Below are 20,744 nucleotides of genomic sequence, written 5' to 3'. Positions count from 1 at the left end.
CATCATATTAAATCGTCAAAAACTGAAATCTTTCACCCTAGTATCAGGAACAAGACAAGGATGCCCACTATCACCACTCCTATTCAATATAGTTCTGGAAACATTAGCCAGAATAACTAGGCTAGAGGAAGAAATAAAAAGAATAATGATGGCAATTGAAGAAATTAAACTACCATTATTTGCAGATAACAAAATGCTCTGCATAGAAAACCCCAAAAATTCCACCAAAAGACTTCTAGATTTAATAACTTAGTTCACCTGCATAGCTGGATAGAAAGTCAACACTCAAAAGTCAACAGCATTCCTGTACACAAATAACAAACTTACTTAAAGAGAAATTAAGGAAACCATGACTTTCACAATAGCATCAGAAAAAAAAAAGAAATACTTAGGAATTAATCTAACAGAGGAAGTAAAAGACCTTTACATTGAAAACAACAGTACTCTGAAAAAGGAGATCAAACAGGATATCAGAAAAAAGGAAAGATATCCTCGCTCGTGGGCAGGAAGAACCAACATAGTAAAAATGGCCACACTCCCCAAATTGTAATACAGATTTGATCCAATCTCAATCAAAATACAATAACATACCTCACAGAACTGCAGAAAACATTCTTAAAATTCATTTGGAACCAGAAGAGATCTAGAATGCCAAAAACAATTCTAGGCAACAAATGAAAAGCAAGGGCATCACAATCCCTGACTTGAAATTATACCACGGAGCTACTGTGATAAAAACAGCATGGTGTTGGCAAAAATGGAACAAGGATCAGTGGAAAAGAATATAAGATGCAGAAACAACTCCAAACACACTCAGCTACCTCATCTTCAACAAAGGCCAAACACCCTCACTAGAAGAAACATAGCCTCTTTAATAAATGGTAATAGAAAAACTGGCTTTCCACATGCCAAAGACTAAAACTAGACCCATGTCTCTCACCCTGCACTAAAATGGATCACTAAAATCAAAATGGATCAAAGATACAAATATTAAAACAGAAACACTCAATCTGCTGAAAGAGAAAATAGGTAGAACTCTTGAAGACATAGGTATAGGCAAAGACTTCATGAACAAAACCCTGATCAACACAGGAAATATTACAAAGAATCAACAACTGGGATCTCATTTTATTAAAAAGCTTTTTCATGACAAAAGAAATCACCAAAGAATAAAGAGACAACCAACAGAGTGGGAAAAAACGTTTGCCATCAGACAAAAGGCTGATATGTACAATATATAAAGAACCTAAAAAAAATCAAAACTTCCAAATTTAAAGACTCACTCCAAAAATGGACATCTCAGAAGAATATACACTTCTCAGATGAAGAAGTAGAAACAGCAAATAAATACATGGAAAAATGTTCAACATCATGGGTCATTCTAGAGATGCAAATGAAAATAACACTGAGATTCCATCTTACTCTAGAAAGAATGGTTGTTATCAATAAATCAACCAATAACAAATCCTGGCAAGGCTGTGGGGAAAAAGAAACCCTTCTCCACTGTTCATGGGAGTATAGACTGGTGCAAACACTGTGGAAATAAGTGTGGAGATTCAAAAAAGTTGGACAAGAGGTTCCATTTGACCCAGCTATCCCCCTTCTCGGTATCTTCCCAAAAGAATTAAAAGCATCATACCACAGTGATATATCCACAGCCACATTCATAACAGCACATTTTGCAACAACTAAATCTTGGAAACAACCCAAATGCCCATCAATGGATGAATGCATGTAGAAGATGTGGATTTATACAACAGAGTACTACTTAGCCATAAAGAAGGCTAAACTTGAGACATTTATAGCTAAATGGAAGCACCTAGAGACCACACTCTTAAGTGAAATAAAGCGAACACACATCTGTGAATATTGCATTGTTTTCCTGCTGAAAGTGTAAATAAGGACCAAACCATATAACAGATAATGTGAAACAGGAAGAAAATGTTCAAATGGGAAGGGGCACAAGGGAGGGGGGAAGAGAAAGGAAGGAAGGGAAAAGAAAAAAAGACAAAAGAAAGATAAAATGGAAATAAAGCTTTTGTAAATAAGGTGAAGTTACATAGAAGGGAGGGAAAGAGAATGGGATAAAAATAAGAATCAAGATATACTACGTACAGGTACAAATTCTATATGATAAATGTGATCATTATGTATGTCTAAATTTTACCAATAAACTTAATTAATGATAAATATATATATAATATATATACATATACCATATATTTATTTATATACATAAATATATGTATATCAATGTATATAAATTGAGTTGGGAAATGCTAGCTGTATTTGGACCTATGCCATTTTTTTCTGTGCTTCTGTGGTTGTAGCAACCCCAACTAATTTTCCTTTCACTTTAAAGTATGTTATGTACATGTATCAATAATGAATATAACCATTATGTACTTCAAACATGTACTACAATTAAAAAATTAATTTCTCCTTCTTTAAAAACTAAAATCTGAATACAGGCCCTTCTGAAGATGTATGATTGTTTGTTTATTTGTTTGTCTGAGACAGGGTCTTGCCATACTATGTAGTTCAGGCTGGCCTTGAATGCTCTATGTAGCCCAGGCTGGTCCTGAGCTCATGGCAATCCTCATTCCTCAGCCTTCCAAGTGCTGGGATTACAGGCATGCACCACTACATCCAGCTGAAGATGCTTGGTTTGTAAGTCATGTTATTCTCTTAAAAACTTTGAAATAATACACTTTATCTAGTATTTAATCAAGAGCACAATCATATCTACCCATTAATTTGAATCTTTAGTGTCATCTAACAAAAAACAAAAGTTAAAAGTTCAAAAAGTACAATTAAAGTTTCTATACATGTGCCTACTCTGTTTTGCTCTTTCTAGGTGATGGAAAAAACATACAATACATAACTTTCATCTTTGATGAAAAAAGGTTTAATCTTAGGTTCCCTATCTTTGCTTCATCTTGAGGAAAAAATACCTATTGACTTGGGGAATGCTAGCTCTTCCTCCAATTCTACATTTTCTATTATTTTCTCTTCTGGATTCCTGTCTTCTACTCTGTCCATAGCAGCTCATTATTCCCCACTCAAATTCCATCCAGGAGAATAGCATTTCAGTTTGGAATATATGTGTAATCATGAAACATGAGTATAATCTATAAACACTTGTTAGTGGAGTCTCAGCTTTTACCCTGTCAGGTCTGCAGACACCTGTTGCTTCAAGCCTCTGACCCCTTACATGGATCAGAGTAGTCATCGCGATTTTCGTTCTTTCCTTAAGTATTTATGGAGTGATCATGAGGTGCCAGGGACTGCTCTAGTGGCTGGGAACTCTTCAGTGAACAAACTAAGGTGTTTAGATTATGGAGAACAGAGAAAGAGAAAAATTATATAAAGAAAATCAATTAGGAAACTATGTATCATGTCATGAGATAATGAAAAGTAAGGAGAATATTAAAATAGGGAAGAAGGATGACAGTCTCAGCCAGGTAGGGCTGGAGCTAGTACACTACAGATTTATGGGGGCTTTTCAGAGACTCCCTCACTCACATGTAGTAAATGTATTCAAATTGTATTCAAGGCCCATCTAAATCTTTAAAAGAAAAGTTAAAAAATTATTCATAGAGCTCCTCACAGAGCACTCAGTAGACATTAACTAAAGCAACAGTCATCTTTCCCCACTTCTGTTTTTGCTCTACGAGACACAGCCTGGTCTGAGGCTGGCAAGAAAGACCATCACCTTGCAGATGCACAGGGTGCTTAATGCTTAAGAGATCTTAGTAACATTTATTGAATGCTTAGAGACAATCATATAATGAATACTATGTCATTAATAAAAATTTTAGACAATTGCATCTAAATTATTCTATCTAAAAACTTAAAAACCTACCAGATCAGTATCTCCTTTTCTATAGGTCAAAGCTTCAACTTTGGAATCCAGTTCTGCTTGTATTTGGTCTCTTCGTTTCATAACACCCTTTATATTAAAACAAGGATAAAACAAATAGCACTTAGTTTAATTAATATTTCTATAGCAAAAACATATATTTCTAAATATAAACAATCATCAGGAATATATTCCCTATACAAAGCTGGTTTCCTTAATCTTAAAATCTCAATTGTAAGCAAATACTCAAGATAATTTTTGTAAATCTTTTATTAGTTTTCCCAATGCGTATTTCACTAAAGTACTGTATGTATGTTCAATATTTGAAAGAACGTCTTCACAAAAAGGAAAGAACAACAGAAACAAGTCAGTGGGGGCCCTGAAAACACATGGTGTAGTACTTGGTGTGGCCCGGAGTCACAGGGCCATTTACCTGGAAATATCCCATCAGTACAAGCCCTCTTATCTGATGCCAAAGGGACAGTTAATCAAACAGGAAATTTCAGTGGTAATCAGGAAACTGACATGTACATTCACATCTTAAACATTTTATTTTCACTCAAAATGTATAAGTATTCATCAATTAGCCAAGCTTATTTTGATGAGAAATCATGTCCTATTTTTCCATAGTTCGACCTTGTTTTTTTGACTAACCACAATTTCAATATTTTTAAACTTAAAACATCCTTGTGAAGCAACATTGCTGCAGAATCAATCTGTATCTTTAATAACTTTTTCCAATCTTTTATCCTTCTCTTGGTGATTCATTTTTTTAGACTTTGTATGCATGAGGTATTTGCAGTCATGTTTCACTAGTCTTCACAATATTAATAATAAAATTCTAGTAACACAAATGGCCTACACAGATTAAGGAAATAATAAAATAGACTCTGAGTACGCAAACAAGTCCGTCAGTGAGAGAGTCCAGGTCATAGAGAGAAGAGCCTGAGAGAGGTACAGACCTGAGTGTTTTACAAACAGAAGAATCTAAACACAAATCAGTTACATGGATGTCATAAGATGGATCTGCAGCATTTGAATGAGAATCAGAGACATTAGGATAAAGTGTCCAGAGAACCACCAGTCTAGTTTTGCATCTAGTCAAATTATGCTTAAAATATTCAAGAGGTTAACATTTTCCTTAGTTTCAAATAAATCAATACAAAATTCAACTAATTATAACAAATTTCTTTACATTCACTTCATTGTGTTATGTGTCATTAATGTCAAGAAACCCCTGTCTCTCTCGACTCCAAATGATTCATCATGTAATTTAGTCTCATACACTTAAGGTCCTTTTCTGTAAAGTATTGAGCTTCATATGCATAAAGATATTCTAAGTAAGAGGTTGCTTCATAATTAGTGAAAATCATAGAAAATTTAATCATTTTTATCAAGAAATTATGATTGATGGGCCGGGGATTTAGCTCAGTGGTTCCGGTGCCTGCCTTGCAAAAGCAAGGTCCCAAGTTCGATCTCCAGTACCAAAAAAAAAAAAAAAAAAAAAAAAAGATAAGAAATTATGATTGATTCATATTTATGCTCAAATTGAAGAAAACATCTCAATATAAAACAAAACCAGAAATGTGATGTATTACTGATTGTCATAGGAATCTACAAAATTAATTAATTGAAGCCCATACAATAATTCTTTGTAGTTGCTATTATAATTTTTGTACACCTTTAACAACATAAGATTTCACTTGCATAATTTCCATTCTTGACATAAGAGAGAAAAACACTACCTAATCAAGAAAAAAGAATATACAAACCAGATCTCTTTGAAGAGCCACACAAGGGGAGATCAATAATGAAGTAAAATCAGGAGATGTAGCCAAGGAGATTAATTGAGAGAACCATGAGGCTCCTCAACCACTAAAACTTAAGAGGTTTGGGGAAGCAAGCAAAGTTTGCTTATAGGAGGATTTCAATAAAGTCAGATATATGCAGATGTCTGCAATATGCATATACTATTTTTTTTTTTTGGTACCAGGGATCGAACTCGGGTCCTTGCGCTTATGCATACACTATTTAATAACACTCTCAAAAGAACCCTGAGCATGATAAACAAAGTACTAACAGAGCTTATGCTGAAAAGCTAAGGTATTTTTCCTAACCAATATTGAGACAAAGTTAAAAATCTCTAGAAATCAAGGGCGCAAAACACCAAAAGCAAGACATGGCTCAAATTATAAATGGCAGAGGCTATGCAAGTTGACTTCTGTTTCTACTGTCACCCTAAAACATCAGAAACCAGAGGGTGACAGTTTGTACAAAGTACTATGGGAAGAGGATAACACCACAGGAAAAAAATTAGCTTTGCAGATAGCATTGCTAAACCCCAAATATCTGGAAATCTTTAACTTGAGCTGAGAAGGTAAATTGCAAAACTTTGAATAACAGGAATAAAAGCCTTTTCAAATAGTGAAAGAAACCCATTTTAACTTGAAGGATTTCTTTTTGTAGCAACCAGAAGGCAAAATAAGCATCAAGATCCTACTCAAGTACTTTCCACATAATGGTATTAAATCTATTGCTAAATCAAATGTACCTAGAAGTGTTCTGGAAAGCAACTCTCATGAAAAGAAATTGCCAAAGCATTTAAAAATGTTTAAAGTAAAATTTTTAAAAGGTTGGAGAAACCATATTTGCTAAGTAAATCTTGACTGGTGATGCTTCTATGCTAATCTTACAAATTGTTGGTGATGCTATTGAGTATTCCTGCTTTTTATCAGTATGTTCTTCCATTCACCTACTCATACACACAGTGAACAAATATTTATTGATCACTTATTTGCAAAACATCCTGCCAAGACAGGAAAGCTTTGGTACAAAATCAGAAGTTAAAAATTGACATTATAAAGCCTTGAATCAAGTAAGGTACCATGGATAACTGTAAATTAGATGTTCTTACCATTAACATCTCACTATAAAGCACGTACTCATGCACGGCAGGAAGCAAGGCCTCAGACAGTCCAGACATCTGCTTTTCAGTGGCCTTGCAGCACTTCTCAATGCAGCTGGCAATGCCTTTCAGAGTATCAACCAGATCTTCTTCTGATGCAGACCATAGAACATGAATGGGCCCATATTCTTTCATTTCCTCAAAATATTCTTTAAAAAATTAATGATTTAATGAGTTCATCAATTTACAAATGTTTCCAAAATCCTTATATAACAGATCTCTAGCTTACACTATGGCAAAGGACTCCTAACTGTTCTCCCTCTTTCCATTCCTGTCATATAAACACTGAAATTTTTTTATAATCAATCCCTACCTCCCTCTCCAGGTTCAACTCTGAAGATTCTCTGCCAAGTATATTTGACTTAAGCCAAAATATGTGTTCATGAATATCTCATGATTTCTCTGAAACATTTACCTTGCCTTTTATGATTTCTATAGCCCAACAAACTATTTTTAATTCTTTAAATCCCAGTTCAAATATATCTCCTCTGATTCTGTTCCAAAGGACTCTTAAGTTGCTTTTGTCCTCAATATGCCTATCATGTTTTATACTTCTATTAAGGCATTATCCCACTCTGTTATAACTGCTTGTATTGTCACCTCCTAAAACAGGGGCTGAGTTTTATTATTTTTTATCTGAAGGTCTGATAAGTATTGTACTCAGTAAGTATTTTCCTACTAATGAGAAAATGAACGAATAAGCAGAGCTACTTAATGCATGACAGATTATGTGTTCAAAATTATGGATTTCATTTTTAAAGGTTAATATTACATTTTTACATTCACACTATGAAATATATTTTTCAAATTAATTTTATTGGTACAGTTTTGATATACATAATGATCACATTCATTACAGACAATCTGTACCTGTACATATTATATCTTAATTCTTTTTTATCCCTATTCCCTCTCTTCCTCTCCCCCTTCCTGCCTTGTTCCCCTTCCCATTTGGACATTTTCTTCCTACTTCCCAATATCAATCACCCATTTTGGTCCTTATTTATCCTTTGACTTTCTCATACAATAGAGACAATGCAATATTTAAACATGTGTGTCTGATTTATTTTATTTAAAATTATAGTCTCGAGGTGCATCCATTTACCTAAAAATAATTCAAGTTTATCCTTCTTTAAGGCAGAGTGGTACTCCACTATATATAAAAACCCCATCTTCTTTATCTATTCATCTGTTTATGAGCACCTGGGCTGTTTCCAAGATTTAACTGTTTCAAATTGTGCTGCTATAAACATGGGTGTGCATATATTGCTGGGGTATGATGCTTTTTAACTCTTTCAGAAAGATACCTTCAAAAAGCACATCTGGGTCAAATGAACCACTAGCTTTAGTTTTTGAGGAATCTCCATACTAATTTCCATAGTTGCTGTACCAATTTACACTTCCACCAACAGTGGGGAAGGGTTTCTTTTTGCCCACAGCCTTGCCACCATTTGTTATTGATTGATTTCTTGATGACGACCATTTTTTCTGGAGTGAGATGGAATCATAGTGTTGTTTGAATGTGCATTTCTCAAATGACCAGTGACCTTGAACATTTTTTCACATATTTATTTGTTTGTACTTCTTCATTTGTAAACTATTCATTTCAAATGCCCATTTTTGGATTGGGTCTTCAAAATGGAGGGGTTTTGAGTTATCGACATATTCTAGATATTAGTCCTTAGTCTAAGGATAGCTGATAAAAAATTTATTCCCACTTTGTGGGATGTCTCTTCACTCTGTTGATGGTTCCTTTTGTTGTGTAAAAGTTTTATATGATGTGATCACAGCTGTTGATTCTTTGTAATATTCCCTGTGCAATTAGGGTTTTGTTCATAGTCTTTGCCTAGACCTATGTCTTCAAGAGTTTAATCTATCTTCCAGCAGTGAAGTGTTTCTGTTTTAATATTTAGATCTTTGATCTATTTTAATTTTAGTTTACTTCATGGTGAGAGATATGGGTCTAGGTTTCATCTTTGGCCATGGAAAACCAGTTTTCCTAGCACCATTTATTAAAGAGACTCTCTTTCTTCCAGTGAAGGTGTTTGGCCCCTTTATCAAAGGTAAGGTAGCTGAGTGTGTCTGGCGTTGTTTGCATTTTCCATACTGTTCCACTGATCCATGTTCTGGTTTTTTTGTTTTGTTTTGTTTTCCAGTACCAGGCTGTTTTTATCACAATAGCTTTGTAGTATAGTTTCAAGTTGGGGATTGTGATACTGCTTGCCTGCCTTTGTTGTTCACAATTGCTTTTGCTATTCTAGGTCTGTTCTGGTTCCAAATGAATTTTAGGATTGTTTTGTCTACTTCTGTGAGGTACGCTATTGTTATTTTGATCAGGATTGCATTAAATATGTATGACAGTTTTGGGAGTATGGCCATTTTTACTACGTTGGTTCTTCCTACCCACAAGCAAGGGATATTTTTTCATTGTCTGATATCTTCTCCACTCTTTTTCATAGTATTATAGTTTTCAATGTAAAAGTGCTTTACTTCCTTTGTGAGACTGATTCCGAAGTATTTCATTTTTCGTGGCACTATTGTGAAAGGCATGGTTTCCTTAATCTCTCTCTCAGTGAGTTTATTTGTGTACAGAAATGCTATTGATTTTTGAGTGCTGACTTTGTATACAGCTATGCTACTGAATTCAGTTATTAAATGTAGGAGTCTTTCAGTGGAGTTTTTGGGCTCTTCTATGTAGATTATCATGTCATCTTCAAATGACAGTTTAACTTCTTCCTTTCATATCCTTATTCCTTTTATTCCTTCCTCTTGTCTAATTGCTCTGGCTAATGTTTCCAGAACTATATTGAATAGGAGTAGTGATAATGGGCATCCTTGTCTTCTTCCTGATTTTAGAGTGAAAGATTTCAGTTTTTGAGAATTTAGTATGATGTTGGTTTGTCATAAGTTGGCTTTTATCAGACTGAGACCTTATATTCTGATTTTCTGTAGGATTTTATCATGAATGGGTGTTAGACTTTGTCAAATGCTTTTTCTGCATCTATTTAGATGATCATGAGATTTTGGTCTTTGGTTCTGTTAATGTGGTGTATTACATTTATTGATTTGTATATGCTGAACCATCTTTGCATCTCTGGAATGAATCCTACTTAATTATTTTAGTGTATAATCTTCTTGATGACTTGTTGCATTCTGTTTGCCAATCTCTCACTGAGGATTTTTGAATCTATGTTCATTAAGGAGATTAACCTGTAATTCTCCTTTTAGGTTGGATCCTTTGTCAGTGTAATGCTTGCTTCCAAGAATAGCTCTGGGAGTACTGCTTCTCATTCAATTTCATTAAAATGTTTGAGGAGTAGTGGCATCATATTGCCTCTAAATTTCTCACAGAATTCAGCAGTGAATCAGTTAGGACCTGGGATTTTCTTGGTTGGTAGATTTTTTAAATTACTTCTTCAATTTCATCCTCTAATATTGGGTTATTTAGAATTTTTATATCTTCTTGATTCAGCTTTGGTAATTCATGTGTCTAGGAATCTGTCCATTTCTTCTGTGTTTCCCATCTTTTTAGAATAAAGGTCCTGAAATAGGTATTGATGATCTTCTGGATTATTAAACTGCATTTAGTCACCACAATGATCTCATCAAGTGTCAGTGTAGGAAAAATAAGGAAGAGAAAGGGCAAAATACATTCAGCCACAATTTCTTTTCTGCAGCTCCTTTAATAATTGATCACTTCTTGATAAAGCAAGTTTTCTTACCATTATTTCAAATGCTATGTCATTCATTTATGCTTTCAACCACTGAAAAAATTTTAACTGAGCATTCATTACGTTAGGCACTACCTAGAAACTATATACTAGAAATGCAATAAATCTTTTCCCTGGTTATTCTAATGAACCTTACAATTTAATGATGAACACAGACATTCCTGTTTATCTGTAAGCATTTCCTCATTTCTAACACTAACATATATTAGGAAATATGTTTGCTGATTTAACCATTTATTTTTAATGTAAGTGCAATTAGAAAATTAGAATGAAAAAATCAAAAAAGAAGAATCATCAAGAAATAGTCTAATTTACTAATATTTTTATGAAAAGGCAGAAAGTAACAAAAGGAATACTATAGAAAATGTGAAAAAGACATTTTCCAATATATAATTCTTTCTGCCATTTTTGAACAAGCCTAATCATTAGTATCATTTCCTACACCATCACTATCAAAATAAATTACTAGAAAAGATAGCCTATTTCTTGGAATATTCCTTCTTTTACTTTAACCGATGGTCCATATTGAACAGTTGATACTGATTTCATATAACCACATTCAAAATCTGAAACTCGGGAGCCAGGTGTAGTGGCACACACCTGTAATCCCAGCACTCAGGGGGTTGAGGCAGGAGGTTTCCTGTGAGTTGGAGGCTAGTCTGAGCTGCATGTGGAGACCTTTTCTCAAACAAAGCAAAACAAAACAAAATCCTAAACTCAAGACTTAGTTTATCGCTAATATCTATAAATGGGAACTGAAATAGATACTAATTGATAGAAGCAGATGGAGACTGGCAGTGACTACCTTCAAAATCATTTAGGAATGAGAAATTTTCACTTCATAGTTGGGCATAAATTGTGCCTTGAAGGTAAAATTCTAACAGATGTAGCCATATTGCAGTATTAAATGTGAAGATTCAAAAGAAATTAAACAGCTTCGAAATCACACATCAGCGATTCTACCTACCTCTTTCTTCCTTGTAAATCCTCTGAGATATTTTATCTATTAAATTAATCTTCTGGCTAAATATTTCAATAAAGTTATTCATTTCCATGAACTCCTCTGGGCGGTTTTTGACCCCTCTGAAGGAGGACGCAACAGCTCTGACTGTTTGCCCCATCCTGCTCAGCAACCCAGGTCCTTGCTTCTTGTGAGAAGAGAGCTCCTAGGAAGGAAAAATGAAACGTCTGTGGTGAATCAAGTGATAAGATTCCAAGGCTCAATAAAAAAGGAGACCTAACTAGCAAAGTAAGATAAAGATAATAAAACTCTTCATATCTACTTTTTTCAATGTTAGTTTGAAGCAGCTGAGTTTTGTTATGGTACAGTTTCTCCCCCAAGTCTCAGTCCTGAGGGTAATATTCCTTTTCAGAGTACTCATGTGAAACAGGTAGCTAGTCTTTCCTTAGAGTAGAAGCCCTTGAAAGAACACAATGTACAGAGGGAACAGTGCTCAAGGAGATACTAGAGAAGAAAGGAGAATATGATAGGTCATCTGTATTTTCTAACAGGAATTTAGGGAAAATGATTGAGAAGTTTGTCAGGGCCTGCATTACTTCCCACAAAATGGAAAACCTCAATAATTGTTTAGCTATAGCAATAACCAGAATTTATTGAGAACTTAATACATTTAGGCACTAATTGCATTTTTATATACATAACTCACAATAAACTTATGAGTTAGGTTCTACTATTATCCTCATTTCACAGAAGAAAATAGAGACACAGCAAAGTTAAGAAACTTGTTGAAGATCTAAAATCAGTTAAGTAAGAGGTGGAGCTGAATCAGAATCCTGGCAATTGGACCACAGATACCTCACTGTTAGTTAATCTTGAACCTACTTTGCCTCCTTAACATCATTAGGATAGTTTGCAAATACTACCTGACCACAGCTCTTCCACTGAAGTGAGTAAATTGTGACACCACCTCCACTGGCTGGCTGTCAGCAGAGAAAGATTTTTAATAAGATATGCAACTAGTTATTTCAGAGTTCACCCAGGAAGCACAGTTACAGGCTTGTAAAACAGAAGACATGCTATAAAAGGATGCACTACATATAAAAGTATCCCTTCAGAAATATGGCATGTTTTAAAAAGAACAAAAAAGAGGACAAAGGATCATTCACCAGGTGGATGGTTGTAGCATTTGTGGAAAACAGGTTTGGGATTGAGACAGGAGAGTAGGGTGTGGCAAAGCTGGGTGGAAAGCAGGCATGATCTGTTAATTACAAAATTCCAGGGCATGTGTGCAGGGCAGTTCCCAAAGCCCTGCACATGGACTTCTCACAAGAATTTGAGAGCAGGCTTTCCACAGGATGGCTGAGACCTGATGTCAGCCTGAGGAGTGGGTGATACAAAAAGGACAGTCCACACTGAGGTCTCTGCCACTGTGTTCTCACATAACACCCCATTCTTTCTTATATGTTGTACTTCCTTTACTATTTTTATGTCACCCAAATTCACTCTGAAGAGCCTGTTTCCTTTCCTATCTTTAATAAACACAAAACTTTGCTACCATTGGTGCTTGTTTTGACAAAGAGAACCTATAAATAACCTCCAGAAGGAGAACCCAGCACCTCAAAACCCGGTAACAGGGTCAAAATAAAGGTGAAGAGTAACACAATAGAAATGTCTGTAAACAATAATACTAATCACCTAATTCACAGATTCAAACATTATGTATTACCTACCCAAATATTGAATAACATTTTCAGGCTTTTTCATTCCTGAAAAATCTTAAAGAAACATATACGTACTTAAGTATCTTACAGATATATTTAAAGTCTTACAGATATCAATCTATATCTTGTTTGTCTCCAAGTCAGTATGTTACTATAAATAGTAACAAATGGCATCGTTGACTGGGCAACACATCCATCTAGGAGTGCCACAGCCTCACTTGATAGAGAAAACATTATCAGAGACAGCACAAATCACAACGGGCACACTGCTACTGCAACTGCTGACTGTAGGGAAGGTTTCTAACAGCTTTGAAAGTTCTGGAGTCAGGCCACAAACTTATTTCACCTAAGTCACAAGGGCTTCCAGAGAGGAAGACTATTTGTCAAGATTGAGATGAAGCATTTTTTAGCTTCCACCACTTTGGCAACAAGAGAGAGACATAAAACTCGACATTAGTCAGTAATTGTTTAATATTGACCTTTTTCTTATATATCATCTTCCTTGCCGAGGTTACAGCTTCATAGAAGAAAATACAAAAAGAAGTAAAATATGTAAGGTGGTTTCTGTATTAGAAATTAGGATACTCACCACATAGATAATTAAAGGAAAAGGAACGAGATTGTTTTTATCTCTCTCTCTGTCTCTCTCTGGCTCCATCCATCCATTTAATAATGACTTAGGTCTTAACTTGAAAGTCCTCATGCATTATTACTCAAAATAGTATCAATGAAGTAATTTATATATGTTCAGTATGGCCTATATATATAAGGAGCACTCTGATATTTTAAAAAATCAACCAAAAAAATAAGATCAGTTAAACCTGAGGAAGACATAAGATCTTGGTAATGTTTATGTGTAGACTGGACACAGAGTTATTGCTGAAATGTGAGGCCCTAGTGCTTTTTAAAACCGCCATCTCAATTCAAGGACACTACTGCCTGATTTGTAACGGTAAACAAAAGGAAGGATATGATCCATGAAACATAAACACTACAGGATTGTATGAGTATGAATCAAAATTATTTACCCAAGCTTGTGCAGTGAGAAAAACCTTGAAGTCTTCATTAAATGTTAAAGTTGGATGATCAGCAATTCTATTCAAAAATTTATGTAATGCCTTCTTGCGGGTCTCAATGAAGTCATCGTTAAAGCGCTCCACCATTCCTTTCACTATAAACTTTTCTGGTAATGGCTGAGACCAGAAACATAAAAACAAAAACAAAAGCTATCTGAGTATTATGTCTCACAGGTTAACAGGGAATTCTACACTTTTTCGTTTTGCAAGACTAGTTGAACATCACATTATTTCTTGTAATAACAACTCATAAAAATTCACAATTTATGTGAAAAAGTCCATTTTACAATAGTTTTATTAAAAAAATCTATATAGTTAGATTGAAAAGTTTAGAAATAAATGTGCCTAAGATAAATGTTTCTAAGATAAATGGATTACACTGAATTTAAGTCTCATGTTAGATTTAAGGCATTCCAAAAGACTCACAAAAGAAAAGAAAAGAAAAGAAAAGAAAGAAAGAAAGAAAGAAAGAAAGAAAGAAAGAAAGAAAGAAAGAAAGAAAGAACGAACGAACTTGCAGACTTACGGGAATGATGAGAGTTGGGTGTGCTTCTTCAAGTTTTCCCTTCAACCAAAGGAAATCTTGATAACGTCTCCTAACTTCAAATTCACTAGAGTCAAATTCCCCACGAGATGTCTGAAGAAAGGAGAAAATAACAGCACAAGCAATATAAGACAGAAGACATTTGCCCGTTATTCTAGACCTTCTGAAATAAATGAGTCTCTAAGAAACATTAACAAATTGTAATTATTCAGTGTTTGTCAGCCTGTATTTTTTTAGTCATCTATTCATGTAGCAGATGAAATAAAGCAAACTTTCTGGTATTTCCAAAAAGAAAGCAAACATTATGCTTAAATTTAAAGTCCAAACTGAAAAATCTGTCTTAAAACAACCATCTGCCTTCCAAAAGATTTTAACTATTATCTTTGGCATCATTTTCTCACTTAAGAAAAAAGTGCCTTCTGAATCAGGCTTCAAATGTATTTCTTTTCACAAGATGATTGGAATTCAGAATTTGAGGAAAGTCCTATTTTTACAATTTGGAAAATAATCTGGATGTGGCTGAGAAAAATGTTTTCTTGAAATTTGCTCAAATGAATTGCTTTGCTATAATTTGTTCTTAGTATATAAAAATTCTAACATTTTTCAGAGTGATTTTACCACTGTATTTTAAAAAATGTAATTAATGGATATTTGATATGAAAAGAAAATCATTCTGTCATTTCTCAAGTTTTGAGTTATGTGCCCAAACTCCTGAAAATAAAGTGAATACATTAAGATATCTGTTCTTAGCCAGTCAAAAATCTATGCCATCACATATGACAAGAACATGGGTATAATATCAAGCTTACATGTACTACCACAATCCTGACCAAAAACAAATGTATTGCTTATGCAACATATACTGACCTCTCATTAGAAAACGGATTATTTTTCCTACATCTTAACTGAGTTTTTACACGTTAGAAATTACATGCAGTAATATTTAGGTTTAAATTTTCCTGAAAGACTAAAGATGGAAAAAAATACTGCAAATATATCGCACTCTCACCAAAAATATCAATCTCTCACACAGATAAGCCAATTGTAAAATTAAGCAGTTCAAGGCATGAGATGCACTCTTGTTATGAAATTGTGAAACCTGTATCTCCAAAGCCTAATCTTTTTAAATGAATATTTAAAATATTATACATTATAGCTTAGTAAAATATTCCCTTTATGGTAAATGTTCAGGAAATACTACAAAAAACTATTTCCAAAAGGGGGTAAGATATGGAAATAGTAAAAATAGGAAAATTCAATTTAGTTGAAACACACTTTACCAATATAGTCATACTAATTGGTATGTGTATGTGTATATATATATGCAAATACACACATGCATGTATACATACATATGCATACAAAACATGGTTTAGAGTCACTGTTTAAGAAATACTTACAGAGCACCTCTCTGTGCCAGGCACATATGTACAGGTACACTACCAATTTCCAAGAAAATAAATTGGCATAACTAACAATAAATGCACTAAAAAATGGGCAATTAAAGTAAGATTGAGCAGTATATGTCCTCAAGTATTTCCAACTCTTTAGTAAACATAAAACATTCTGATATAAATGTCAGAAAGAAGAAGATATACAATCAAGTCAATTAATTGCTTGATTCTGTTCTCATCACTCTGTCATTGATTTAAAAGAATTCTCTAACATACTGCAATTGCAGAAGAAAAAAGAAGGTAAGTACAAGTACCAAGAAAAAATATGCTGTTACTTCCTGAGACTTTATTCAATACCTAAAGGGACTGTGACAGGAAATAACCAAAATCAACTGGGTTTAAATCATGAGTAATTTCTCTATAGCAGAGAATCATTATCTCTCTTAAAGTAACCAGATTTGGTTATTAGAAGATAGACAAAAGTTTCCAAACTATAGAAATAACTGGCTTTGAAGATAGCTTTCCAACTTAGAAAGAACATGTGTTCTATAAAGTTCATTTGGAGTAGAAATAATGCTAACCTAGAATATAGTTTTCCATGGAAGCAATATTGTAAATGATGGTTAATTGTTTATGTATGACCATAAAACCTCAGAAACTTGAAGTTTGATTCCAATAAACCCCATGTAACCTACAAAATTCAATAAACACTGACCTTTAGTCAACTGCAAACAATTATTCTAAATTCCAAAGATTTAGAAAATTGTTTTGGAGAGAAAATAAATCAATTCAATTCACCCCATCAAGAACATTACTTAACCCCTACCTGCACACTGCTAGGCATTTATAGGTTTGTCTTCATGATGAGGATGTGGGAGAAAAGTCCACTGTTAAATCTCTTAGTTCTTACTTCTACAGGTAGTAAGGGAAAGGAATCTCTAGACCTTCAAAAGAGAAAATACGTACTGCTTCTTTAAAGTACTCAGTCACTTTAGATATCTAACCGGGAGAATAAGATGCAATTTCCCATAAGAAGAACAGATGCCGTGAAATTGAGTGTCCTAGTGCTCACCATTATTTATAATCAAATCATTCTAAAGTATTGCTGTACAGGAGATTGTTAATGTATGTTAATATGTATATATGCATTCATCCTTATAAGCCTCAGTGTCCATGAATATAAATATTTATAAAACTAAAATTTTCTCAATTGAAGCCATTTCTGAATGTCCATTACATGGAGTACTCACAATATCTTGTATTTTCCTGCACAGCATTTACAGCTATAAATTAAATAACTATCTAATTTTTAATATGGTCACCCTGCCCATCACCCTGATTGATAGATCCATGAAGGAAGAAGGGTCCTCTCTCAGGTCTGTCCTGACGAAGTGTCATCTTAATACACAAGCCAGTACTGAGAACCAATGGGCACGCAATAAAGCCTTATAGAATAAATTATTAAATGAATAAATGAACATAAATCACTGGAAGAGGAGGGAGAAGAAAGGATAGGATGAGGAACAGGAGAGGATGGGGGAGGCAAAGTAAAATTGATCAAGATGCACTAAGTGTATGTACCAATTTCCCTAGATAAATGTAATTATTATGTCTTGCACACATATACTAAGAAAAACAAAACAAAAAAAATCTTATTTAACTATATAGCTAAAAAAAGGATATTTTAGAATTTTGACATAAGTAAATAAATAAATATAACATCCATTCAACAAATGAGGGAAAAGTGGAATAAAACTTTAGATTATAAAAAGAGAAGAGAAGTAAATAACAAAATATTATTTAATAACAATGTATTCTAGATGCTTATGTATTTGTACCTGTAAAATATATTTCAGCTTACATAGATACATTCTATATAGTAAGGACGTTAGTAAAAGTAATAGGGGGTAAAACAAAGGAACACAGTGTATAATAGGTAAAATTAAAAATAGTTTGCCATATTCATACACTGACCCATAAAAACATAATAGAAAAAAATAAAGTATGAAAGTAAACTGTTTTTAAATCCAGCTCAGCAAATTATGCTATGTAATCTTTGGTTGTTACTAAGTTGTGTTGTTCTCATTAGTAAATTAAGGACAAATTATAGTATCTAAAGTCTAGAATAATTATGAGCTTAAATAAATTAATATGCATAAAATGGTTAGAACATTATCTAATGCAAAGTAGGCACAATCAATATTAGCTGGTTTCTATATTCTAATATTTTTATTACTATGACTATAACAGAAGTCAATTCAAAATATTATGTAAATATGGAAAACTCATATGTTTTATTAGTCAGAATAAAATCTATTGTTGTGGCTTATAAAAAAATATCTTTCTGAGAGTTAAAAATGATGAGAAAATAATTCAGCTTCACAAATTTTCTGCTTAGAAGGACAATGACAATGCATGTTTGTTATTACAACAGTAGGGACAGAAGAAATCTGCCTCTATTCTTAGCAGTATGCTTGTATTAACATCTTCAATGTTCATTATGACCCTATGAGTTTAGTACCGATACCCTATTTACAGATGAGGAAACTAATGAAGAGGAGTTAATTAACATGCCCAAGACACATAGCAAATAAGGTAAGAAATCAAGATTCAACTCTATATTGTTTTTTTTTCTACCACCTCTTGATATAGCTAAGATACTATAAAGTCCTCATTAATTCATTTACCGAACAATTAAATTGCTTACTTACTATACCCTGAGAATTGTATTTGGAATGAATAATTTTAGATTTAGTCACCTTCCTTGAGAAGCTGAGGACTCACTGAGAACAAATACAAATAAACACATAGTTATCTACTCAAAGACAGATAGATGGTAATTGCTGAATATTTATCATGTGTTATGCACTTTGCTAAGTGTTTTACATTGAGTACTTATCCTAAATCAATTCTGACAACAACACTGCAGGTCTAGGGTCTATTATCACCTCATTTTATAGATTCCAAAAAAAACTGAGGCTTGGAAGGATTAAACACGTTTTTAATCTTCGCTATACTGATTCCAGTGTCTTGCTTTCCTTAAGTCCAGCTAGGAAGGTATGAAAGAGCATTCCCCCGTGAGGCATTGAGGAAGAGGAGCCTTCACAGCCATTTGGCATTTTGTGTTGCATCTGGAAAAATACACAGCAGTTCTTCTGTCCTTGTTGGACACATCAGACAGAAGAGAAAGCACAAAGTCTTGAAAGCAAGAAGTACCTTAGAATATTCTAAGACCAGAACATCTCTAACAGAGAGCTGGGATTCTGAATGTGGGGAGTCAAAGACAAGTCTTCTGAGAAGTTCTTCACATGTCATATAAGAGGTTTGCATTTTTATATTGTAGGAAATGAAGGGCTAAAAAAGAATTTTAACAAACTAAGTGAGGAGATCAGATATATACATTTTCAAGAAACATAACTGCAGCAGTGTGGAGGCCGCGGTGGAAGATGTGATTACAGGAACACAGTTCAGAAGCTTTATAGCTGAAAAAAGAAAAAGGTGGTGCTGAAGATGTAGCTGGGGTGAAAATGCTTCCCACCAAACCTGGGCTCCTAGGGTCAATGTTCAGGGTAAACAAACAAACCAACCTAGCATCAGCTTCAAAAGAGACAGATGTCCTTTCATATCTATAAACCATGGGTATAGGGGAAGACTGTAACAAGTTTTTTAACTTATAAATAGAATTTTTTTATATACTGCCACTAAGTAAAGGGCCTGGTGAAACATAAATTATACTAATTGGTTAATTTATTTTGTCTAAGGTAAAGTATTTTTGAAGAGGATTAAGGAGACTTGAATTCTAGGTCTACTTCTGCCCTTGAATTATCCAGACAAGTAATTTTACTTCATATATAAGACAAAATGACTACTTACTCCTGTTTAGAAAACAAGCAGTATTATATTTTAAAATCTTCATAAGAAACAAAAATATAAAATATTATCCCATATTTTTAACCATTTACTTTCTTCACTAACAACCTAAGACTCTTTTCTAAAGGGATTTCTTTATAATTACAGTAAAATCCTAAATGTTCTTATACTAACAAATACAATGAAATGAACATTTCTCAAGTCAATTCAAATGTCACATAATTTATACAGAACAAGAGAAAGGCAGATATGATGCATTACCCAAAACAGTTTTTAAAAACCTCAATTCAGCTAAGATCCTGGTAAATTAAGAGTTATGATGAATAAGAAGCATTTCTAAAAGTCCAAGGAGAGCAGTGATATTAAAGAATATGCTTATTCAGTGTTTACCTTTGTAATAATTCTATAAGTAATAAAAGTTTCAATTGTAGTAACATAGCTTTCAGGTTCATCGACTGTAATGAAGAGATCCTTTAAATCTGACTCATCTTCAAACTTGATTTGGTTTATCATTGATAAAGGGGATGTTGGCATCATAGGGCTGAAGGAGTTAATGTCCATCAATGAGGCATCCTACAGAATAAAACATTTAAATTTTAACATCAAAACAAAAAAGTAGT

The 20,744-nt window shown here is 33.7% G+C and overlaps 1 protein-coding gene across 4 annotated transcripts in view; it reads right to left on the bottom strand.

Moving 5' to 3' along the window:
• The window catches only part of Snx7 (sorting nexin 7), a 112,466-nt gene that overhangs the window by 62,396 nt on the left and 29,326 nt on the right, over positions 1-20,744 (bottom strand). For 3 of the 4 annotated variants that reach the window (XM_004869101.3, XM_087213172.1, XM_021247843.2), the window contains 6 exons: positions 20,515-20,697; positions 14,843-14,953; positions 14,269-14,433; positions 11,526-11,724; positions 6,777-6,976; positions 3,866-3,952 (listed from right to left, as the gene is read on the bottom strand). In XM_004869101.3, the coding sequence (XP_004869158.1) occupies positions 3,866-3,952; positions 6,777-6,976; positions 11,526-11,724; positions 14,269-14,433; positions 14,843-14,953; positions 20,515-20,697 (945 nt within the window). The remainder of the gene's footprint in view (positions 1-3,865; positions 3,953-6,776; positions 6,977-11,525; positions 11,725-14,268; positions 14,434-14,842; positions 14,954-20,514; positions 20,698-20,744) is intronic. The other variant, XM_021247844.2, reaches the window with a different exon arrangement.

The sequence above is a fragment of the Heterocephalus glaber genome, unplaced genomic scaffold, assembly GCF_053883595.1.
Source record: "Heterocephalus glaber isolate CG9 unplaced genomic scaffold, H.glaber_assembly_v1.0 deba00001442, whole genome shotgun sequence".
NCBI lineage: Eukaryota > Metazoa > Chordata > Mammalia > Rodentia > Bathyergidae > Heterocephalus > Heterocephalus glaber.
This window is presented reverse-complemented; position numbering and strand designations above follow the sequence as displayed.